The sequence below is a fragment of the Mustelus asterias genome, chromosome 1, assembly GCF_964213995.1.
Source record: "Mustelus asterias chromosome 1, sMusAst1.hap1.1, whole genome shotgun sequence".
Taxonomy (NCBI): Eukaryota; Metazoa; Chordata; class Chondrichthyes; order Carcharhiniformes; family Triakidae; genus Mustelus; species Mustelus asterias.
In genome coordinates, this window is record NC_135801.1 from 104357128 (window position 1) to 104382913 (window position 25786).

The window sequence follows — 25786 nt, forward strand, 5'->3', positions numbered from 1 at the left end:
GGAATTTTGAGATATGCCAATTCATATTCGTCCATTGTAAAGACATCCAAGTTGGCAGAATGCTAAAGATCAATTGGAATTTCCAGCCTTCAGATCATTGTCTGAAGTTCTTGTTTCTCACAAAGGACAATTATGTTGACAATTCTCCTTGATTCATACCATTTGTAGTCTATCAGATTTTAACAATACCTTGGTTCTTCCTTTCCACCCATCTAGTACAAGCATCTTCCCTTTACATCTGGACTTTTGTGCTGTTTTATTTTGTGATATCTCTGAAGGATCTGATATTTCTCCACACAAAATCAATGCTTTGCTGTTGTGGAGAATAAAACAAGCAGCATGAAAGCATTTAGAAAGCTGGACACATTGACTGCACCAAAAGTTCAGAATTTAATTATGTTCCACAGTCATTTTAAGTCTCAACAATGGTGCAGATGGGCTTTATTACTCTACCTGACTTATCTTCCCATTAACATCGTGCAAAAATTGGTTTAAGCCCATGTTCAGGCACAAAAATGGATATTATGTCCAATCCTGTGGACAGAACTATGCCCCTAAATTGGTTCCTCTGATTAATTTAAATAAAATAGGTGGAAGCCTGTGCCAATTGTGCTGTACGCTGACAGCTTGTTTCCTGGGATGAGGTGTCAATGTTGGACATTGCTGACCCCATTTAAAGGCTTCCAAATGCTGGAATTCTGTCCCTGAACCTTTATGTCTCCCTACATCCTCCTTTAGGACAATTCCTAAAATCTACCTCCTTGCCCAGTCGTCCTGTTGTCAGCTGTGACAGTGTCAGTTTTTGTCTGATTATGCTGCAATGAAGCACCCTGATACAATTTACCACTTTAAGGATTGATGCAAGTTGTTATTGGTTCTGGTAGAGTATTTCATGATGTAACAAGAATATTAAAAAACGATTCACTTTTCTCTTCATTTTGTGATGTTGATGTTAAGTGTCTGCTCTCTCCTCACCAATCCACTGACCTATAAAAATATTTTTAAATGGATTTTATCAAGTTCTTTCATAATTTTGATCAACTATTTTAGTCTCCTCCAATCCAATGGAAAAAGTCTCCATTCCTCCGGTCTCAACTATTAACTAATCATCCCCAACATTATGTCCCTCTCATAGTCTTCCTTCTTAAAATAGGGAATCTCCAACACTGGACACATTTTCTCTGTGGTCAAGCAATGGAGAATTCCTTCTTCCTGCTGAAGAAGGGTCATCCAGACTCGAAACGTTGGCTTTATTCTCTCTCCACAGATGCTGTCAGACCTGCTGAGATTTTCCAGTATTTTCTGTTTTTGTTTCAGATTCCAACATTCGCAGTATTTTGCCTCTAGCCCTTCTCCCTGCTGTGTCCTGACTCTGAATGTAACTTCAGACTTGCTCCAGTCTGCTTCCTGACAGACCCTTGCAGAGTGCAGTCCCAAGCAGATATCAGCCAGGCATTAGCCTGAGTGCGGAGCAGAGAGAATGCGGCTGCATTTGCGATAAGTAGAGATCGCGCTGAAGCTTCAGCAGCTTTGCACTGCATGGGGGGGATTTTTGTGCATCTGGAAGGTGAGCTGCATGCTGTGGGCGGATGTCAGTCGGAGACTGGGTTGGATCCGGCGTCCTCTGACTCTGCAGCCACAGTCAGACGGAGCTGGCTGGAGAGAGGAGCGATGGTGGTGTCTCTCCTCTCCGGGCTGAGCCCGCTGGGGGTTTGAGTGAGATTCGGGGGGAGGACAGGGGATGGAGAGGGAGAAGCCGGTGGGCAGCAGCGCTGCCGAGCCCAGCCTCGGACAGGGGGCCAAGGGCCAGCGCTTCAGCCTGCAGCTGGTGGGCTCGCTGCCGGTTCACCAGCTCACCACCATGCCCATGCTGCCCTGGGTGGTGGCAGAGGTGCGGAGACGCAGCGCCCGGGGCTCGGGGAGCCGGAGGGTCCGCCTGCAGGTGTGGCAGGGCTGGGTACGCTGTGTGGCGGCTGCCGCTGAGCAGCGCTCCTCCTGCACCGTGTTCCAGCACCGCGCACACAACATCCACAGGCTGCTCCACAACAGCAGCGAACCCAACTACTTCGCCTATCTGACCAGCAGCCCCGCTGCACAGCAACCTCCACACTCTCTCTGCTTCGTATTCCGAGCTTCTGATCACACTCTGGTAAGACTTCCGCTCTCATTTCCCCCTCAATTGCATGCCTACTTGTAACTGAAATGTAATCTAAAGTGCAACTTTTTAAACTTGAAACATTGAATGATCAAATATTGTCCATCATTGAAAATCTCTTTTAAGCAGAGATACTGCAAACAGTGTGCAGTATATTCACGTTTGGATTTTCAGTCCATTTAATGAGGACTATTTCATTATGTGATGATTTCCTTCATGGGTTCCCATTTAGTACAGATGTCATTGCTTTGTTGCATGTGTGTGTGTGTTATATTTCAGTGACCAAATGTCAAAGGATGGAGGATATTCAGTGTGCTGTTGCTCTTGCAAATTTGGAGACACTTCTGACAATGATAGGTCGCTGCACAAAACTCAGCTGAAGCCTCATCCTGTTTTTGCTGGATGCAGTTAACATTGCTCTGCAAGTGACACCGTCCCAACCTTCTCATGTCGCCACTTTAAAATTGTTTTAAGTTTAGCGAAATATTTCACCAGTTTAAGAAAGCTTGGTCGAGAGATCTGGTGGGGTTCGCTTTACTGCCCTGCTTCACATTCGATCAAATGCCCGTGACCCTCCAAAGGACTTGGAGATGCAAAGTATAACTAACTTGAATTGTCTGAGCTTTGTTGAGCTGATTATTTCTAGGATATGACTGCACAGCTATTGAATATATCTTTCATCGTTGCACTATTGCGCACGTGGGAAATGGGGTCAAGTCCAGGGTCAGGAATTCTGATGTTTGCCTGTTTACAGAATGCTGGCCTTGGCATCAATAGCAGCAGCACCGCACCACAACTCATTGATTCATTAAAACATTAGTTTGCCTGCCCCTTGATGGAAAACTATTATATTAGCTTCTGTTTTCAGGTAGACACACAAATGCAGTTATTTTAGCTTCCTTTAGCCTAAACATTTAGTTTAATGGTTGTTTATTATATAACTCAAACCCAAGAGAACGACAGCATCAGTTTGTTAAAAGATAAGGCACCTTCCACTTTATTATGAGGCATGTAGCAGAACAATTAACCATGGCAACAAAGTGGAAATAACTTTCCGGATGGGATTTTGTTGCACACTTTGTCTTGTAGTTTTGTTAATATTACCAGCCCATCTCTGCACGCAATGGCACAGTGGTTAGCACTGCTGCTTCATAGCGCCAAGGACCCTGGTTCAATTCCTGGCTTGAGTTACTGTCTGCGTGGCGTCTGCTCGTTCACCATGTGTCTGTGTTGGTTTCCTCCGGTTTCCTCCCACAGTCCAAAAGACATGCTGGTTCAGTACATTGGCCTTGCTAAAATTCTCCCTCAGTGTACCCGAATAGGCACCGGGGTGTGGCAACTATGGGATTTTCACAGTAACTTCATTGCAGTGTTAATGTAAGCCTACTTGTGACACTAATAAACTTTAAATTGCTGATTATTAACCTGGGGTCTGCAGCATGCTTGTGATCACCAAGATTTAAAAAATGGTCATTTAGCTGATTTTAATTTATCTTTTCAGAAAGACATAAACTTTCCCCTGTTGGGGCATCTAACTTAAATAATGTGAGGGTTTTACTTCCACTGCTTGATGCAGGTGTCTGTGTTGTGCATTGATCACTCTTCTAGGAAACAAAACTGCCTGAAAGTATTCTTAATTTTGCCTTTTGCTGTTTAGAACTTATGACTCCTTATCTCAATTTGACAGTTTAATTTGATGTAATCTTCTGAACCTGATTTTTCCATTTATTTAACTGTCTTTTACATCCCTATAAGATCATCTCTCAGTTATCCCTTCCATTGACCAGGGATCAGTCTGTGATTCTTCTCTGAGATGTCAGAAGTTCTTGGTAACCAGAACTAGATACTATGTAAGGCGTACTTTGACAAGAGCATTGTACAGTCTGCACGTGATTTTCCCTGATTTTTGGTTTGATTGTATAATTCAACAATCAATTTTTTGTTGAGTTATAATTAATATGGCCCATCACTTGAAGATCATTGGGCAGGTATTCCTGTGGAGAAGTAACCTCAACTGGTACAAAACCTGAGGCCAGTGGTTTGAGAAGGTTTTGGTAGACTTGCAGCTATTTTTAAATCCTTGTTCCAGCCATTGGAGAGAGGCAGATTATCAGTGCAGAAAGAAAGAAGGCAGCAGGAAATGACTATGTTTCTATTTTTATACCTTTGACACTTGAAGCACGATGTGTTGAGTGAGATATTTGAACTGTGATGTCTGAAGTGTGACAGATGTGAGATAGAGGCAAGACTTATATATAGACTGGGAGATCTCCTGTGGCATTACTCAAAACAGGTTGCAGAGTATACTGGCCTCTAATGAGAGGAGTGTTATACCATGTAGGTCATAATGTTAAGGTCACTGATTCGTTATGCCTTAAAACCAATCCAATTTTTATTTGAAGATTTTTAGTAGAATTTTGAGGATTGAACTCCATGATTCTGAAACCATAAATTAGTGACATTTTTGTGCCATTTGAAATAAAATTCATGACCTAATTATTTAATTTTTACTCCCTTGCCATTTTTAAAGTTGAGACTATAACGGTGAACAAGATGTACCTGTTTGAGCTGGATATCTTGTAATCAGAAGTGCTGAAGAAAATGGCTGAGCGTAGCAGTACTGGGAGATGATCTTAAGACTTGGCAAAACTATAATAGTTGTCCTGGAGGTTGGCAGCATTGTGATGTGGTTGTTGAGGATTGGCACAGCATTCAGTCTGGCATCATCATAGTGGTAGGTGCCTGGGCTGGGGCAGAACAATAGAAGGGAAACCTGAAGATTAGTGATTTAATGGGGAAGGTGAATTCTGGGCTGTAATGAATTTTAACTCTCAGTGAACTGTGATGGGAGAGGAAATTCATGGGTCTGGCAGCACTGGAGGTGCTTCAGGATGGAGTTTGGGGTGCTAACAGTGGAGGGGAATCCAGGTTGGTAACAGTGGAAGATGGATAAGTTTGTTTTTGGAATTTTTTGAAGAACAGTTTGACAGTATTGGCTCGAAAATTTCTAAGAAATATCGCAAACATTGATTTTGATGTTTTCTGATTGGTTCCTGGATGTATGTTTTTTTTCTCAGACAGCCCATCTCTCTCTGTCTCACTCTTGTTCCTGGTTAGACTATTTTCTAGCTCTCAAAGACATGTGAAGATGCCTTGCCATTTGCCTGACAAAGTTTCAGAATTTAATTTCTTTAAGAATTTAAATTATCTGGAAAAAACACTGTGGATTGGAAATTGGTCTTGGTTGCACCCAATGTATAGGCACAAGAAGGCCTAGAATGGGGGAATGACATCCAGTGATTTTAAAAAATCAATGGATTTGACCTGAATAAAATTTAGAAAGGTGTCCTCTAGCTTTTCTTCAAAAAATTCCAAAAACAAACTGAAATGATGTGAGGCAATGAGCAGAAACATTGTGGTACTTGTGCTAACTATCACTGCTTCCTGAGTATCTGTGCACTGCTCCTGTGCACTTCTAGGACCTGTTAATAATGTTACTCCTTTGACAGAATTACTGGGGCAAGGGTTTTCCTCATCTCCTTTTGTGTCTTTGGTGGAAGGTCAGTGGAAACCCCAGAGAAATAGTACAAAAGATGAATCTCCACAGAAACAATGGCCAGACAATCAGGGGAACCCTTGAGGAAGTCTAATTTGTCGTGAATTAGTCCTAACAGCACTGTGGGTGTACCTACACCTCAGGGACTGCAACGGTTCAAGAAGGTGGCTCACCTTCTCAAGGGCAGCAAGGGATTGGAAATAAATGTTGGTCCAACCAGTGATGCCCACATCCCATAAATGAATTTAAAAAACACCCAAGCCTTAGATTTTGGGTAGAAACAAAAATGGAACAACTCCAAGATAGACCTTATCATGCAAGAAATAATTAATGTCTAATTTTTAATAGTTTTACTTTATTTGAGATTTTATTTGGGCTATTAAAAAAATTGTTAATGACAAAATCAACTGCCAGATATTTTTAAAAACTGAGAGATTCAGCAGATTTTTCATTTGTATTTTCTGTGATTTAGTCTTTCAGGTTTTCTTGTTTCTGTAAGCGCCAGTTACTGAGGATGATCAGATTTTAACCATCCCTTGCTTTCAATTCTTGTTTTCCATCTTTGCAGTTTAGATTTGCTGATGTTTTACTTCAATCCAGACCACAAATTATGATGATGAAAGTGGGCCATCAGGAAGTTAGAATTGGAAATGTGTCATAGATGATATATTTAATAAATATAATGGTGATTGATGGGGGCAGGGGGAAATATGAACTTGATTGAGGAGTAAGAGATTTCCCATTCGTGTTTGTAAGGAGGGGAATTATGCTTAGAACCCAAGGGAATAGGGGAGATCCTAAATGAATACTTTGCATCAGTATTCACAAAGGAGAGGGACTTGTTGACTAGGAGTGTCTCAGAGGGAGGTGTTGACCTGTTAGAGAGAATCTCCATTACAAGGGAGGAAGTGTTAGGTTTTTTAGGGAACATTAAAACTGACAAATCCCCAGGGCCTGATGGCATCTATCCTAGACTGCTCAGGGAGACAAGAGATGTAATTGCTGGGCCTCTGACGGAAATCTTTGTCTCTTCATTGGACACAGGTGAGGTTCCTGAGGATTGGAGTATAGCGAATGTGGTACCGTTATTTAAGAAGGGTAGCAGGGATAACCTGGGTAATTATAGGCCAGTGAGCTTGACGTCCGTGGTAGGGAAGTTGTTGGAGAGGATTCTTAGAGACAGGATGTATGCGCATTTAGAATGGAACAATCTCATTAGTGACAGACAGCATGGTTTTGTAAGAGGGAGGTCGTGCCTTACAAATTTGGTGGTGTTTTTTGAGGAAGTGACAAAAACGGTTGACGAAGGAAGGGCCGTGGATGTCGTCTATATGGATTTCAGTAAGGCATTTGACAAAGTCCCTCATGCAGGTTGGTTAAGCAGGTTAAGGCTCATGGGTTACAAGGAGAGGTGGCTAGATGGGTAGAAAACTGGCTTGGCCACAGGTGACAGAGGGTAGTAGTCGAAGGGTCTTTTTCCGGCTGGAGGTCTGTGACCAGTGGTGTTCCGCGGGGCTCTGTACTGGGACCTCTGCTATTTGTGATATATATATAAATGATTTGGAAGAAGGTGTAACTGGTGTTATCAGCAAGTTTGTGGATGACACGAAAATGGCTGGACTTGCGGATAGCGATGAACATTGTCGGACAATACAGCAGGATATAGATAGGCTGGAAAATTGGGCGGAGAAATGGCAGATGGAATTTAATCCAGATAAATGTGAAGTGATGCATTTTGGAAGAAATAACATAGGGAGGAGTTATACAATAAATGGCAGAGCCATCAAGAGTATAGAAACACAGAGGGACCTAGGTATGCAAGTCCACAAATCCTTGAAGGTGGCAGCACAGGTGGAGAAGGTGGTGAAGAAGGCATATGGTATGCTTGCCTTTATAGGACGGGGTATAGAGTATAAAAGCTGGAGTCTGATGTTGTAGCTGTATAGAACGTTGGTTAGGCCACATTTGGAGTTCTGCGTCCAGTTCTGGTCGCCGCACTACCAGAAGGACGTGGAGGCTTTAGAGAGAGTGCAGAGAAGGTTTATCAGGATGTTGCCTGGTATGGAGGGTCTTAGCTATGGGGAGAGATTGGGTAAACTGGGCTTGTTCTCCCTGGAAAAACGGAGAATGAGGGGAGACCTAATAGAGGTGTACAAAATTATGAAGGGTATAGATAGGGTGAAAAGTGGGAAGCTTTTTTCCAGGTCGGAGGTAACGATCACGAGGGGTCACGGGCTCAAGGTGAGAAGGGCGAGGTATAACTCAGATATCAGAGGGACGTTTTTCCCACAGAGAGTGTTGGGGGCCTGGAATGCGCTGCCAAGTAGGGTGGTGGAGGCAGACACGCTGGCATTGTTTAAGACTTACCTGGATAGTCACATGAGCAGTCTGGGAATGGAGGGATACAAACGAATGGTCTAGTCGGACCAATGAGCGGCACAGGCTTGGAGGGCCGAAGGGCCTGTTTCCTGTGCTGTACTGTTCTTTGTTCTTTGTTCTTTTTATGACAATTTACGCATCAAACTCTTCTTTGGACCTAAAAGCCACGTTTGGTTTCTGTCAGATATTCAGCATTTGTAGATTTTCTGTTTCTCACCCCTGGTGACCAGTAAATGTTGCTATACATTCCCATAGTGCCATCATCATAATTTGTCTCTCCAAAGCCACATCCAAGACTTAGTGTTGCCATTTATCTTAAATAGTTCCTTGGGAGCATGGGATGTTGACTTAGGACACTGCATTAAACCAAAAGGCACTGTATTAGACAGAGGGATATTGACAGAGGACACTGTATTAGACAGAGGGATGTTGACAGATGGCACTGTATTAGACAGAGGGATATTGACAGAGGGCACTGTATTAGACAGAGGGATATTGACAGATGGCACTGTATTAGACAGAGGGATATTGACAGAGGGCACTGTATTAGACAGAGGGATGATGACAGATAGCATTGTATTAGACAGAGGGATGTTGACAGAGGGCACTGTGTTAGACAGAGGGATGTTGACAGAGGGCACCATATTAGACAGAGGGATGTTGACAGAGGGCACTGTATTAGACAGAGGGATGTTGACAGAGGGCACTGTATTAGACAGAGGGATGTTGACAGAGGGCACTGTATTAGATAGAGGGATGTTGACAGAGGGCACTGTATTAGGCAGAGGGATGTTGACAGAGGGCCCTGTATTAGACAGAGGGATGTTGACAGAGGGCACTGTATTAGACAGAGGGATGTTGACAGAGGGCACTGTGTTAGACTGTGTTCAGGTACTCTTTGTGAGGTTATCCACTTTGGAAGAAATAATAGTAAATTGGAATATTATTTAAATGGAGAAAAATTACATCGTGCGACTGTGCAGAGGGACCTGGGGGTCCTTGTGCACGAATCGCAAAAACTCAGTCTGCAGGTGCAGCAGGTGATCAAGAAGGCAAATGGAATGTTGGCCTTTATCGCGAGGGGGATAGAATATAAAAGCAGGGAGGTCTTGCTGCAACTGTACAAGGCACTGGTGAGGCCGCAACTGGAGTACTGTGTGCAGTTTTGGTCCCCTTATTTGGAAAGGATATATTGGCCTTGGAGGGAGTGCAGAGAAGGTTCACCAGGTTGATACCGGAGATGAGGGGTGTAGCTTATGAGGAGAGATTAAACAGATTGGGTCTGTACTCGTTGGAGTTTAGAAGGATGAGAGGTGATCTTATAGAGACATATAAGATAATGAAGGGGCTGGACAGGGTAGAGGTGGAGAGATTCTTTCCACTTAGAAGGGAAACCAGAACTAGAGGGCACAGCCTCAAAATAAGGGGGGGCCAGTTCAGAACAGAGTTGAGGGGGAACTTCTTCTCTCAGAGGGTAGTGAATCTCTGGAATTCTCTGCCCATTGAAGTGGTGGAGGCTACCTCGTTGAATATGTTTAAATCACGGGTAGATAGTTTTCTGATCGATAAGGGAATTAGGGGATATGGGGAGCAGGCGGGTAAGTGGAACTGATTCGCTTCAGATCAGCCATGATCTTGTTGAATGGCGGGGCAGGCTCGAAGGGCCAGATGGCCTACTCCTGCTCCTATTTCTTATGTTCTTATGTTCTTACTCTTCATATTCACACCTGGAGTTGATTCTTAGGATGGAATTTTATGTTCTCCCACTGGCAGGTTTGAAGTGGAGGTGCTTTTAAAATGCTGCTTGTGGCCTGCACACTGTTTATCTGCCTCCCTGTTATCTATCTCCCATTTTACTTGGCTGCCTGCTCTCCCTTGGGCCTATTGAGGCCCTTAAGTGGCCAATTAATGGCTACTTAAGTGCCTCATCCTGCCCACACTGTGTTTTACCCGTGGCAGGGGGAGGGGGGAGGCCCACCCGGGCTGGGTAGCCCAGCAGCTTTAGCCGTGTGGGCTGGTGTTTGAAGTGCGGTACCTCATTTAAGGATCCCCTATGCCCATTGGAGGCATCTCCCCAAGGTCATAGTGTCCATTAGCCTCCCCACCCCAGCCTTTAAAATCTGGTCCCTTCCAGCCCCTCACTCTCCTCATTGAGGCCTATGTTGCTGATACCTCACACTTACCTGAAGTCTGGTCTCCTTCAGCTCTTCTTCTTCGGGGGCTATCTGAAGTCTCAGCAGTGGCCACTGCTCGAACCTGGCACTGTTTTGACTACAGCACTGCCAGCGAATTGGATTGGCTGACAACTCTAAAAAGCAGGGCTCCCTCCCCAGATGGGAGCGTAAATGGCACTGTTACATTCCTCGCTGACTCTTCAGGTGCCAGGGTCAGAAAGCCCTCGATCTAAAAACTTCTGACCTTTGTTTCTTCTTGTCCACATTGTCGCCAGTCTTTGCTACTAGATATAGAATGCACCAATGCTTTTAATCAAGCATTTGTTTCAAAGGTGACAATGTCAAACGGTGTTGCTGGACTAGTAATCCAGAGACCAGACATGGTCGGGGGACATGGGTTCAAATCTCACCACAACAGCTGGCATTTGAATTCAGTAAATAAACTTGGATTATAATCATGATCAGTAATAGATAGATAGGATGCAGAGCTGGGCTGAAAAATGGCAAATGGAGTTTAACCCTGACAAATGCGAGGTGATTCATTTTGGTAGGACAAATTTAAATGTGGATTACAGGGTCAAAGGTAGGGTTCTGAAGAAAGTGGAGGAACAGAGAGATCTTGGGGTTCATATCCATAGATCTCTGAAGGTTGCCACTCAAGTGGTTAGAGACGTGAAGAAGGCCTAGAGTGTGTTAGTGTTCATTTACAGGGGGTTTGAGTTTAAGAGCCGTGGGGTTCTGCTGCAACTGTACAGGACCTTGGTGAGACCACATTTGGAATATTGTGTGCAGTTCTGGTCACCTCACTACAAGAAGGATGTAGAGACTCTGGAAAGAGTGCAAAGGAGATTTACCAGGATGCTGCCTGGTTTGGAGGGTAGGTCTTATGAGGAAAGGTTGAGGGAACTTGGGCTTTTCTCTTTGGAGCAGAGGAGGTGGAGAGGAGACTTGATAGAGGTTTATAAGATGATGAGGGGGATAGATAGAGTGAACGTTCAAAGACTATTTCCTCAGGTGAATGGAGCGGTAACTAGGGGGCATAACTATAGGGTTCATGGTGGGAGATATAGGAAGGATGTCCGAGGTAGGTTTTTTACTCAGAGAGTGGTTGGGGTGTGGAATGGACTGCCTGCAGGGATAGTGGAGTCAGAAACTTTAGGAACATTTAAGAAGCTATTGGATAGGCACATGGAGTACTTCGGGATGATAGGGAGGAAATAGCTTGATCTGGGTTTCAGACAAAGCTCGGCACAACATCGTGGGCCGAAGGGCCTGTTCTGTGCTGTACTGTTCTATGTAATGGTGACCCTGAAGCTATTTTTAATTGTCATTAAAAACCCATCCAGTTCACCAATGTCCTTTATCAAAGAAAGCCTGCCATCCTCACCAGGTCTGGCCTCTGGCATACATATGAGTCCAGAAATGGGAGCCGAGCAAGCCACTCAGTCCAAGGACAGTTAGGCATGAGTAATAACTGCTGGCCTTGCCAGTGAGGTACACACCCAATGGAAGGCTAAAGCAAAAAAGGATCTTTGGCATTTCCTACCATTTTGCAGCCTTCCACAGTGGTTATTGGGCATTAAGAGAATTTCAGAGGCAAAGCTCTTTGTGGATTTCAGGCTGTTGGGAGATGAAATGTGACCATGAAGCAGATATCGAGGATCATACAACTGTTTTTGTTTCTCATTTTTACGGAAGTTAGTCTTCATTTCTACACTTCTCTCCATGCCCAAGTAGTCACCTCTGTAGTTCTGCTGTTGAATATAGGTATAGTTCACTAGATACGCCAGCAAGGCCTGCTGCCTTTCTAAATTTCAGTCTCTATATTGTATCTTAAGCTCCTCCATGTGGAATTGCTGCTTGTGGATTTGACCATCTCATGAGGAGGGGATGGAATTTGTCATTGACTTGTTAGTGCTGTGTATTTTAGGCTGGTTTGCAGTTTAACCTGAATTAGTGAGTGACTTGGTTGTAAGAGATGTGATGTTGAGCTTTGGGTGCTTGTTCATCAGCACTCAGCTTACAAATAGTGACCCATGCGTTTTAGCTATTTTGGTACAGGTTTTGCAGTTTCAATCAGCTTCCTGAGTCCGCTCCTGTCCCATCTCAGATGAGCATTTCTCTAAGCCCAGTGATTTATTCACTGTTGGGATACAATCAGATAGTTCTGCACATCTTTGCATATTGTTGGCTTGTTTGTTCTGAAAGCGCAGGTACTGATGAGGGTCAAGTTTAACTTGGTGTGGAACAAGCCCTTCCCTGGCCTCTGAGTGTGAGTCAAACACATTACCGTAGGTCACATGTAGGCCAAACCAGGGAAGAAAGACTGATTTCCTCCCTCAAAGGGCATTAGTGAACCGAATGGGTTTTTATGAAAATTGATGATAGTTTCATGGTCACCATAATCAATTCCAAATTTATTAATTATTGAAATTTAAATTTCATCACCTTCTGTGGTGAAATTTGAATCCATGTTAACCTGGATCTCTTGCCCAATGACATTCCATTTCGCCACCATGTCCATTCTTGGGTATGGAACAGTTAAGACACAAGATGTCCTTGAGGGGCTGAATTATCCCTCCCGGCTCACAAGAAATCTGAAAAACATTTGTTTCACATTAACCTGGGCCTCCCGTGGCTTGAATCCTAGCTGATTGTGTGGGCCCCAGTCAGGGCTGTGTGTCCCACTGATGACTCTGCTGTTTACTCCTCTATGTGGATGGCCTCTCCATGCCTGAATTCAAGCAAAGTCAAAGTGTTGCAGTCAAGGAGATATGGGGAGTGGTGTGGCAACATGTAGTGATTGCAACACAATCCTGCTGCCAATGATCCTACTAGTGCGCAGGAAGGGTGTTTAAAACCTGCCAGTAATGTCTGATATCCCTGGGTTTGTCCTTCTGGTGAGTCATCCACACCAGGGAGACAAATTCTCCACATTGCTCATATTTGAAGTGAATATCACAGGTAGGTTTATCCAATTCAAGTGTAATGAATTCCCTGCCATCCTTTCTGAAGTTGAATCTTGAGAGTTACTCTGTTTTAATGTGTAAAACTGCAACTTCACTTGTTATTTTCACTCACCTTTGCAGTGATTTCAGGAGCAATGCCATTCTTTCTGAAGTTGGCTGCATTAACAGAGGTGATAGACATATTTCTGAGTTGTACCCTCAGGTTCTCTGTGCACTTTGGAAGGGATCGTAGCACAAGATCGAGTTGTTAATTGCAGCTTATTTCTCGGTTTCTTCACCATTGTAGTCACCGTCAGATGTTCAGATAGCATTGTGTTTGTTGAAGTCGCACATGACAAACATGACTTTTCAGGCAGGGACAAGTTGGTCGGCCATGTGTCAAGGTTTCACCGAGTCATTTGCAAATAACTTGGTTGAGCCTAACCATTAAAACATCCGATGTGGCATAGTGTTTCACAGCAATGTTTTTCATCAGTCTTGTGTCATGCACAAGCATAGATGTTGTTTTTGCTGTTTGCAGCAAAGTGCATGCCAGAGATATTTGTGCTGTTGTCTCTCTGTGTCTCGTACAATCACATGGTATCTGCTTTCATCCCAAATAAAATGTCAGTCTTCTCTGCAGGGAATTGCTCCAAATTGATTTTGACAGGCTTTCTTTGGTCGAGAGCCCAAAGAGGGCCATTTTTATGCCAACATTCATGCCTTCTATTGTGACCTTGTTGCGAGGTGGCATATTTGGTCTGCCCCATGATTAATTACTATTGGAGATCAACAAGCGTCATGACGGGAATGTATCTGATTTAGTCCCTGTTGCACAACACTTGACAATAAAATGAGGTACAATCATAAGTAAGAGAGAATGGAATGCGTGGTCTTCGCACATAATAACAAAGTCTTGGGTCAGCATCTTCTGCCTCTGTACCTACTAGCCCATTATTTTTACCTGCAGTTTACTTCAGTGAACAAAACAAATCAGATTGCTGAGAGCAATAGGCCAGGAGGAGTTGAAACAGGATAGCCAACAACTTGCATTCTACAAAGTGAATAAAAGTTGGAAACTGGTTCCCTGTGCCAGCCATATCATGGATTACAAAATACCATATAAGCAGTTTGAGATACTAAGCATGAATGTTATTATCAATTCTCTCTGACGCAATATAATGTCAAAGGCAAGACTTGAATATCTTAATGTGATATGTACTTGAGATATATCTTACACTTTATTGTTGTTTGTGATGCACATTTTAAAAAACTTTTCTTTGGATGTGAGCATTGCTGGCAAGGCTGCATTTATTGTTCATCATTAATTGCTCTTGAGAAGGTGGTGGTGAGCCTTGAACCACTGCACTCCAAGTGGTAGAGATACACCCACTGTTAGGGATGGAGTTCCAGGATTTTAATTCAAAAACAGTGAAGAAATGACAATATAGTTCAAATGTTGTGTAACATGGAAGGGAATATGTAGATGGAGGTGCTCCTATGTGACGATTGGCCTTGTCCTTCTAGGAGATAGAGGTGATAGATTTGGAAGATACCGTCAAAGAAGCCATGGCAAGTTGCTGCAGTGGATCTTGTACTCTACCTCCTGTGCTGTGGTTCATGGAGATAGTGAATGTTTACGGTGGTGGTGCCAATCAAGCAGACTCCTTTGTCTTGGATGGTATTAAACTGCTTGAGTGTTGTTGGAGTTGAATTCCGTCATGCAAGTGGAGTTTTCCATCACTCCTGACTTGTGCCACATAGATTGTGGGCAGGCTTTGTGGAGTCAGGAGGTGAATCACTCACCATATGATTTTCAGCTTCTGACCTGCTCGAGCAGCCACAGTATTTAAGTGGCTGGTCCAATTTAATAGCTGGTCAGTGGCAAACCTAGCATGTTAATAGTTGTAAATTTGACAATGGACCACCCAAGAGACATTCTTGATTTCAATAGGTTTTTCTGAAACAAAGATGATGGTTGTCTCAACCCCACTTAGGATGAATATCGTCAAACAATAAAATCAGGTTGTTACTAATTAACCTAAGACCAATCATCGTATTTGGAATAGTGAACTATGAAAAGCCACGTGATAGATTGTCGATCTCCCATTTAATCTTTTAGCAGTGTCTACAAAAAGACACAGAGAAAGTGCAGAAACATTTATGTCTTAACAACCCAAGGCTGTAACATTACAAGGGTTCCATACTGGCTGCTTTTTGGGCCCATCAATACAGCAAACTGACTTGTTGGGAACGAGACTATAAGCAACTAACTTTGTGACCTGTAGAAAGTCCATCTCTTCAGGAGAATCCTGAAAAGCACTTTGACACATGACCTAAGCTGTTGAACTGCACTTTAGAAATGAAGATTTTTTTTTCCATTAAGCCTGCAACGTCTGGTTTCCAGATCAGGACAATAACGTTAACTCGGCACTATTCCTTTAGTTTAGAACTTGTAAAAATGCACTATTCTCTTTACCTGTACTTTCCTTGAGTGTGTGTATATTTAACTTTTTTAGTTGACCACGGCTAGTCTTGCATTCAAACTTAATGGGAAATTCAATCATGTTATGATCACTGCTACCTAGAGGCTCCTTCTCTATTTACAATCTGCATAAATGACTTGGATGAAGGGACCAAATGTACGATTGCTAAATTTGCTGATGGCACAAAAATAGGTAGGAAAGTAAATTGTGAGGAGGACATAAACCCACAAGGAGATTTAGATTGGTTAAGTGAGTGGGCAAAACATTGGTAAATGTGAACTTGTCCACACTGACAGGAAGAATGGAAAAGTAGCATATTATTTAAATGGAGCAAGATTACAGTGGGAGCTGGGTGTCTGGTACATGAAACAGAAGAGTGGTGTGCAGGTATAGTAAGTGATTAGAAAGGCAAATTGAATGTTGGTATTTATTGCAAGAGGAATTGAGTGTAAGAGTAGGGAGATTTTGTTACAGTTTTAGAAGGCTTTGGTGAGACCACATCTGTAGTACCATGTACAGTTTTTGTCTCCTTACTTAGGAAACAATATCATTGCAATAGAGGCAGTTCAGAGAAGTTTCACTCGAGGGATGAAAGGGTTGTCTTATGAGGAAAGGTTGAACAGGCTAGACCTGTACCCACTGGAATTCAGAAGAATGAGAGATGATCTTATTGAAACATCTAAGATCCTGAAAGGACTTGACAGGGTGATTGCTGAAAGGATGTTTTCACTTGTGGGAGAGATTAGAACCAGGGGACACAGTATAAAAATAAGGGGTTTTCTATTTAAGACAGGGATGAGGAGAGTGTTCTTAATGTGTGGAATTTCCCAGAGAGCAGTGATAGCAGGGTTCTGAATATTTTTAAGGCTGAGTTAGATAGATTCTTGAATAACATAGGAGTCAAAAGCTAAAGGAAAGTAGAGTTGAGGCCACAATCAGTTATGATCTTCTCAAATTATGAAGCAGGCCCGAGGGGCTGAATGGTCTACTTCTGCTCCTAATGTGTATGTTTGTATATTCGTGTACCAGCACACTAAGCATGAATTTGTGAGGGGAGGTAACAAAGAGAATCAATGGCGGTATTGTGGTTGATGTAGTGTGCAAGGCTTTTGACAAGGCCCCACATAGCAGACTGGTCAGAAAAGTAAAATCCCATTGGATCCAATGGCAAGTAACAAGTCAGATCCAAACTTGGGTCAGTGGCAGGAAGCAAAAGGTAATGACTAACAATTGATTTTGTATCTGGAAGGTAATTTCCAGTGGGGTTCCACCAGGCTCAGTACTTGTTTTTGGTATATTAATGATTTAGACTTAAATACAGGGGGGAAATTATGCAAACAATTGGCTTTCAAGTTATTAGTGAGGAAGAAAACTGTTAATTGCAGAATATTTCAATGAACTGGTCAAATAGCAAATGGAATTCAAACGAGAAAAGTGAGTTAATGCGTTTGGAGAGGGAAACAAGGCAATGGAATCACAATAACTTGTGGAGAAACAGAGGGACCTTGACGTGCCTGTCAGCAGATTCCTGAAGATAGCATCGGTGGATAAGATGGTTAAGAAGGCATTGGGGTTCATCAGCCAAGCTGAGAATATAATTTGTGGGGTAAGCGGTTCCAGGAGGTGGCTGAAAGAGTGGCAGAGGAACAAATCCTGATCACATTTAAAACACATCTGAATATCTACTTTAAGTGGCAATGGACCAAAAGCTGGAAAGTGGGATTAGGCTGGATAGCTCTTTCTTGACTAGCAAGGAGACAATGGACCGAATGGCTTCCTTCAATGATATAAATTTTCTATTTCTAGGATACTGGTGTTGGACAAGTCAAAAATGTCGATACAGTTGAATGTCAAGGGGAGGTGTTGAGACTTTTCTCCTTGGAGTTTGTTTTCTGTTGAAGATAGTTGTGAATACTTCAGCCTTGTCTTTGGCACTCACTCATTACCATCATTAAAGGTGTGATTGTGGAGCCTTCTCTGCCTGTTAGTTGATTAGTTATGCTTCAATATTTGATTTGAATCATTGGTTGTAGATCACTTGGCTACTGTGGTTGAGAGTTCATTGTTTATAATGCTGGTATTTCCAATTTTGCAATGTGTGCTGCACAGCCTGCAAGTCTCTTCTACCCGACCTCACCCTTGTCACACTGTATAGTATTGGCATCTCATGTTGAAAAATGTCTGGTGCTCCTCGTTTGCTCTTCTACACTCCTGGGTTGAACCAGGATTGACTCCCTGGCTTGATGGTGATGATAGAGGGAGGAATATGTCAGATTGTTGTTGAATTTGATTCTGCTGCTATTAATAGTCCACAGCACCTCGTGGATGCTCAACTTTGAGCTACTGGATCTGTTCTGAATCTATCCCTTTTAGCATGAAGGTGGTGCCACACAATACAATAGAAGGTGTCTTCAGTGTGAGGATAGTACAGTCTGCACAAGGACTGTGCAGAGGCCATCACTACCAATAGCGTCATGGACAAAAGCATCTGCAAATGGTTGATTGATGAGGAAGAGGCCTGGTGGATTTTTGCCTCATATTGGTTCTCTCACTACTTGCCACGAGACAAGTCTGGCAGAACATGCTTCAGGAATTGATCACTTGGCTATTCTTGGTGATGGACATTGAAGTCCCTCAACCAGAGTGCATTCTGTGCTCTTGCTACCCTCACCTCTTCTTCCAACTGGTGCTCAGTATGGAGGTGTACTGATTCATCAGCTGAGAGGGGAGCGGGAGGTGGAATCATGGGACAGAATTTTCCCATCCCACCCGCCATGGGAATCGTAGTGGGCAAGACAGGACCCTGCAAAGGTCTGTTGACCTTGGGCAGGATTTTAGGTCTTGGGGCAAACGTGGCTGGAAAATTCCGCCTATGCTCTGTGATGCTACGGGACGCAGTGGGGTCCAGAATCAATGTTTGGGACTCATAGGGCCACTCTCTACTGCCTCCAGACCACTGTGCCACCATCTCTGGTGGGTGTGTCCTATCAGTGGGATGGTGATGGAAGGGCATGGAATATTGGCTGAAATAGATCATAGAATCCTACAGTGCAGAAAGAGGCTATTCGGCCCATCAAGTCTGCACTGACCACAATCCCACCCAGGCCCTATCCCCATAACCGCATGCATTTACTCTAGCTAGTCCCCCTGACACTAATGGGCAATTTAGCATGGCCAATCCATCTAACCCACATATCTTTGGACTGTGGGAGGATACCGGAGGAAACCCACGCAGACACAGGGAAAATGTGCAAACTCCACACAGGCAGTGACCCAAACCAGGAATTGAACCCGGGTCCCTGGCGCTGTGAGGCAGCAGTGCTAACCACTGTGCCACCGTGCCAGCTCCCAAAGTTTTAAAGTTTATTTATTAGTGTCACAAGTAGGTTTACATGAACACTGCAGTGAAGTTACTGTGAAAATCCCCTAGTCGCCACACTCCGACGTCTGTTCGGGTTCACTGAGGTAGAATTTAGCATGGCCAATGCACCTAACCCGCACGTCTTTCTGACTGTGGGAGGAAACCGGAACACCTGGAGGAAACCCACGCAGACACGGGGAAAACGTGCAGACTCCACACAGACAGTGATCCAAGGTGGGAATCGAAACTGGGTCCCTTGCGCTGTGGGTATGATTCTCCCAGTTTAGGCACAAATGACGTTAGTGATGTTGACCGGGGTCAACAAATTTCTCACATCTGAATCTGATGCCTAGTTCCAGGCCAGGTGGTCCATGCAGTTTTACTTTTCACAGTGGTTTGGTACAACTGATAGCTCACCAGGTTGTTTCAGGGCGCAGTCAGTTTAGGACATTAATGAACCTGCTGGTTCTTTTAAAGTCAGAATCTGGCAGTTTCATGGCCAAGATACTGGTGTTTTTATTCCAGATGCATTTAATCATCTGATTGAAATTACTCAGCAGGCCTGGTGGGATTAGAATTGTATCTCGAGGATCCCAATTCCGATACCAGACTGAATTCTGTGTCAGGAACCAGGATGACAGTGGGTGCAGCTGTGGCCCTGAGTACAGCGGATCCATGCTAGACTGCTTTGCAGGAGGTGCTTTTGGCCAACCCTCAGCCTCGCATCGGGTGACTGTCACCATGCCATCTATAGTCTCCAGCCACATCATGACCCTTTGCCCATCTCCAAAAACCCAGTTGACACGCCAATTGGCCTCATTACCTACTCAGCAATGGCAGGTGGTTAGCTACCACTTGCCCAGAAGCCACCTCCCTGGAAATGTGCCAGAAATGGAAACATGTTGGCAGGTTAACATGCTGGCTGGTAGCAAGAAATTGCCATCATGCCTATCACTAAACCAGCTCGGTGAAATTTCAGTTCCATGTCTCCAGGTCGTTACTAATCCAGTAACAAAACCACCGTGTTACCAATATCTGAAAGGGGGAAGTAACTATGTGTAATCTGTTGCAAGAATAACAGATGTGACTTTTAGCTTTTTGATGTTATCGTCGATGATAATACGCTCGCGCTCGCTTCTGTGAGTTGCAAGATAATGGTTTGTACTTTAACTCATTGCAGTTAGTATTTCCAAACAGATCATTTATACTAGACATTTTTATAACCATGCTTTTTAATGAGATGCTACTGAAAATAGAATCCATAAGCCTTCAAGGCTTAGATTTACATAAATTTATGCTCCAACATGTTTTACTGAGGAAATCCTGGCAGCAACTCAAGTTAGTTAGAAATAATTGAATTCTCCACTAACAGGCCAATTATCCCTAATGCCCCTTATTGTGGGTCAGTCAAATAAATGAAATCTAGTGCCTGAGTTCTCTGGGCATTCAGATTCTCTTGACTGTGTTAACTGTGGCGTATGGATATCATATAACTCAGTGTATTGATCCCTAGCCCAAAGCTGATTGAATAGGATTGATGGAACTGCAAGAGGCAGTTTAGATTTTTGAAGTTTTGACAAATTGAGTTGATTGGCGAGGCCAATTTAGCTTTCACAAAAATAATAATATTCCATATTTTATATAGCACCATTAATGTAGGCAAATCACCCAGAGCTCTTCAGGGAAGTGAATTAATAGGTACTTATTTTTAAAATTCATTTTTATTGGATGCGATTGTTGATGGCTGGGCCAGCATTTATTGCCCATGCCTAACTGCCCTCCATTTCAGAGAGTGAACCACATTGCTGTGGATCTGGAGTCACATGTAGGTCAGACCAGGTAAGGACAACAGATTTTCTTCCCTAAAGGACATTAGTGAACCAGATGGGTTTTTACAACAATCGTCAATAGTTTCATGGTCATCATTAGACTTTTAATTCCAGATTTTTATTGAATTCGAATTTCGCCATCTGCCATGGTGGGATTCGAACCTGGGTCTCCACAGCATAGAATCACAGAATCACAGAATACTGCAGTGCAGAAGAGGCCCTTCAGCCCATTGAGTCTGCACCGATGCATGAAATGCCCTGAGCTGCCCACCTAATCCCACTTGCCAGCACTGGCCCATAGCCTTGAATGTTATGGCGTGCCAAGTACTCATCCAAGTACTTTTTAAAGGATGTGAGGCAACCCGCCTTTACCACCCTTCTGGACCATCATCAGCCTCTGTGTAAAAATGTTTTTCCTCAAATCCCCCTAATCCCTCACTTTTAATTTGTGTCCCCTCGTAACTGACCCTTCAACTAAGGGGAACAGTTGCTCCCTATCCACCCTGTCCATTACCCTCATAATCTTGAACATCTCAATCAGGTCACCCCTCAGTCTTCTCTGCTCCAGCAAAAACAGCCCAAGCCTATCCAACCTCTCTTCATAACTTAAATGTTCCATCCCAGGCAGCATCCTGGTGAATCTCCTCTGTACCCCCTCCAGTGCGTTCACGTCCTTCCTATAATGTGGCGACCAGAACTGCACACAATACTCCAGCTGTGGCCTCCTTCTATACAACTCCATCATGACCTTTCTGCTTTTGTAATCTATACCCCGATTGATAAAGGCGAGTGCGCCATATGTTTTTTTCACCACCCTCTTTACCTGCCTTTCTGCCTTCAGAGATCTATGGACAAATACGTCAAGGTCCCTTTTGTTCTTCAGAACTTCCCAGTATCAGACCTTTCCTAGTTCTGTGTCAAATTACTCCTTCCAAAATGCATCACCTTACACTTTTCAGGGTTAAATTCCATCTGCCACTTATCCGCCCATCTGACCATCTCGTCTAAATCTTCCTGTAACCCAAGACACTCAACCTCACTGTTAACCACCTGGCCAATCTTTGTGTCATAACCCTGGGTCGCTGGATTGCTAGTCCAGTGATAATTCCACTGTGCCACTGGCTCCCCTTAGCACAAGAGGAGGAGAAGGGTGAAGTGACTGAGTGTAGTTAAAAGGGTAGAAATCAGTTAAGGGAATGTAATTCCAGAATGATGGTATCATTAAGAAGGAGGAGATTGGTGAAGAATGCAAAGAAGGCCAGAGTTACTTGAGTGGAGAACTGGTACTTGGATCTGGAGGTGGTTATTGCGGTTAGGAGTGCAGGGTGACAGATGGTTTTGAATTCTGAGCATTAGAAGACTTGGACCTGTGCTTTATTGAAGACAGTAATAAGGAGATAGGTTTCAGTTTTCGATGAGTTGGGATTAATGTTGGCTGAAGCAGAGTAGGGCTGTGGGGTGAATGCTAGAAAAGTGGAGCCTGGAGGTTAGCATGGATGATGGCAATTCATGTCAATGTAGAGTCAGAGGTGGGTGTTCATGAAGGTAGAAATAGATGCTCTTAGTGATGGAAAGGACTTTGGATTTGAAATTCAACTCGGTGTCAGAAGGGACCCTGATAGATAGGTGATCGAGGTCGATAAGCTGATCTTTGATTTTGGATGTTGAGCCCCACATTCTCAGTCTATTTTTGTCAACACTGTTATGTACTTTTACCCTAAGCAAAATGTTACAGCAACTCTTTTAAGAATATTGTAGACAAATTTAGCATCTCCTGTCATAAAATCTCAGCATTGCAAACACTATTTAAAGTTGTTACTTATTAGTTTATTGGTGTACAAGTATAGCGTTAAGTGGGATGAATATTCTTTCAATAGTTTTTAAACACTTTTGCATGACAATGATTATAGAGTGTCCATTATGGAATGGAACCATGACGATTCTTAGTCCCATGAATGTTAGCACAGCACTTGGTGCTGCAAAGGTCAGTTCTGGTGGCTCTTCGGTGAATGCTGCTGGTTTATTCAGACATCTATCTCGATCACCGCAGCATGGTAGCATGGTGGTTGGCACTGCTGCCTCACAACGCCAGGGGCCCGGGTTCGATTTCCGGCTTGGGTCACTGTCTGTCCAGAGTCTGCATGTTCTCCCCGTGTCTGCGTGGGTTTCCTCCGGGTGCTCCGGTTTCCTCCCACAGTCCAAAAGATGTGCTAGTTAGGTGCATTGGCCATGCTAAATTGTCCCTCAGTGTACCCGAACAGGCATTGGAATGCGGCGACGAGGGGACTTTCACAGTAACTTCGTTGCAGTGTTAATGTAAGTCTACTTGTGACAAGTAAATAAGTCAATAAAATAAAAAATAAACTTGATGCACCCAGAGTCAAATTGCCTGCTGATACACATGATCAAACAGTCACTTTGACGAGCTATTCTCGGTAGGATATCCAACATCTGGAATACTTCAGTAGCGCCTTCAGAAACAAAGCAAACAGAAAACAAGAATGCATTGGCATTCAAATTCCTGTTATTGTAGTGGGTAGGTCTTATGAGGAAAGGTTGAGGGAGCTAGGGCTTTTTTCTCTTTAGAACGGAGGAGGATGAGAGGTGACTTAATAGAGGTTTATAAGATGATAAGGGGGATAGATAGAGTGGACGTTCAGAGACTATTTCCTCGGGTGAACGTAGCTGTTACTAGGGGGCATAACTATAAGGTTCATGGTGGGAGATATAGGAGGGATGTCCGAGGTAGGTTCTTTACTCAGAGAGCGGCTGGGGTGTGGAATGGACTTCCTGCTGTGATAGTGGAGTCGGACACTTTAGGAACTTTCAAGCGGTTATTGGATAGGCACATGGAGCACACCAGGATGATAGGGAGTGGGATAGCTTGATCTTGGTTTCGGACAAAGCTCGGCACAACATCGAGGGCCGAAGGGCCTGTACTCTGCTGTACTGTTCTATGTTCTATGTTCTATACAGTGATTATATTTTCAACAAAAGAACAGCCTGGGATTATATTTTCTGGGCTTCCAAGAGATCTCGGAGCAAGGAACAGTGGAAAATATGGTGAACAGACACACTGATTGATTCCTATTCTCCACCAGTGGGTTCAGTTGCAGCACCTGTCCTGATATTTCAGATGATTCTATGAAGGCAGCATCTGGAATAGAATGCTCATCGGAAAGAGATGTTCAGGTTGGTTTATGGCAGGTCAAAGGGAGAAGACATGGTTCCTGCTTGCATGGTTTTGTAGCGTTGAAATATTTTTGTATTTGTTCACAGGGTGTGAGCGCCAATGGAAAGGCCAACATTTATTACCCATTCCTAATTGCTCTTGACGTATCACTTTCTTGAACCTTTGCAATCCAGGTGGTGTAGGTGAGCTGTAGTACTGCTGGGAAGGGAGTGCTAGGTTTTTGATCCAGTGATGAAACAGCAATATAGTTCCAAGTCAAGATGCTGTGAAACTTGGAGGAGCAGATTGTAGTGTTTGCATGCATTGAACACATCAAGCACTTGTAGAAGCAAAATAAATCAACCAGCAACTAACCTGCAAGCTTATACAGCACTCCTTGGGGATCTTTGTTACTGCTGTGCATGTCTTCAGCTGTGCAGGGCTAATGGCGGGCGAGGTAGGAGAGTTCTGGCCCCAATCTCTTTTTGTACATCATTATTATTTACGTAGAATATGCAGCTTGAGAAACATGAGCAAGAACAAGTTTTGATCTTGGAACCATGCACGTTGTCAGTGGACCAGAAAGAAGGGCCTTGTTGCACAGTTGAAGGATGATCTAGATGAGAGATTCAGTAGGATAAAGATGGGGAAGCTCTTCCCTATGTTGGTGCAAGTCTTGGAAAAAGGGGCATAAAGGGGCGGCACGGTAGCACAGTGGTTAGCGCTGCTGCTTCACAGCTCCAGGGACCTGGGTTCGATTCCCGGCTTGGGTCACTGTCTGTGTGGAGTTTGCACATTCTCCTCGTGTCTGCGTGGGTTTCCTCCGGGTGCTCCAGTTTCCCCCCACAGTCCAAAGATGTGCGGGTTAGGTTGATTGGCCATGTTAAAATTGCCCCTTAGTGTCCTGAGATGCATAGGTTAGAGGGGTTAGTGGGTAAAAATATGTAGGGATATGGGAGTAGGGTCTGGGTGGGATTGTGGTCGGTGCAGACTCGATGGGCCGAATGGCCTCTTTCTGTACTGTAGGGATTCTATGATGATTTCTATGATTTAGGCGGAAAACGAGGGAGCAGATTTTTTTCGATACAAAGGGTAATGGAAATCTGAACTCTCAACCTCAAAGGCTACAAAAGCTGGATTAATGGAAATTTTCCAGACTGATCTTGATAGATTTTTATTGGATAGCCGCATCAAAGGTGAAATTGCACTGCATTCCTTTCAAAGCCAGTGTATCACTCCTGTGATTTAGTATCCAGAGCTGAATTCAAGACAAGTGGTGTGCAACTGATGCATCACTTTGTCACTTATGTACTTAACTCCCTTTGAGGTTCTTTGCATGGTCTTCCCTGCCCTTGAGCCTATGGCATTTATATGTCTGGTTCAGTTGAACTCCTGATGACCCACAAGATACTGATGCGGGACTCAGCAACGTTGGTTATACTGAAGGTCATATGGGATGGCTGGATCATCTCCTCTTGGTGGTGGTCATTTACTGGTAGTTACGTGGTATAAAAGCTGCCTGCTGTCTGTCTGTCCAATCCTGGATGCTATCTCCATCGTGCTTTTGTGTGTCATTGGCTGCTTGAATATTGAATAGGTTTCTGTAAGGGCTGAAGCATCATCCAAACAACCTCACACCTATAATAATGGTGAGAAAGTCATTAATAAAGTTGCTGGAGACATTAACATGGCCAGGATATTTCAGGTGGCGCTTTCTCACCCTGCT

General features: G+C 43.7%; 1 protein-coding gene across 5 annotated transcripts in view; it reads left to right on the forward strand.

Moving 5' to 3' along the window:
* Nucleotides 1-1683: 1683 nt before the first annotated feature.
* Nucleotides 1684-25786, forward strand: part of tbc1d1 (TBC1 (tre-2/USP6, BUB2, cdc16) domain family, member 1) — a 247893-nt gene continuing 223790 nt past the window's right edge. For all 5 annotated transcript variants that reach the window (XM_078215933.1, XM_078215889.1, XM_078215906.1 and 2 more), the window contains exon 1: nucleotides 1684-2149. In XM_078215933.1, the coding sequence (XP_078072059.1) occupies nucleotides 1742-2149 (408 nt within the window). In that variant the 5' untranslated portion in view covers nucleotides 1684-1741. The remainder of the gene's footprint in view (nucleotides 2150-25786) is intronic.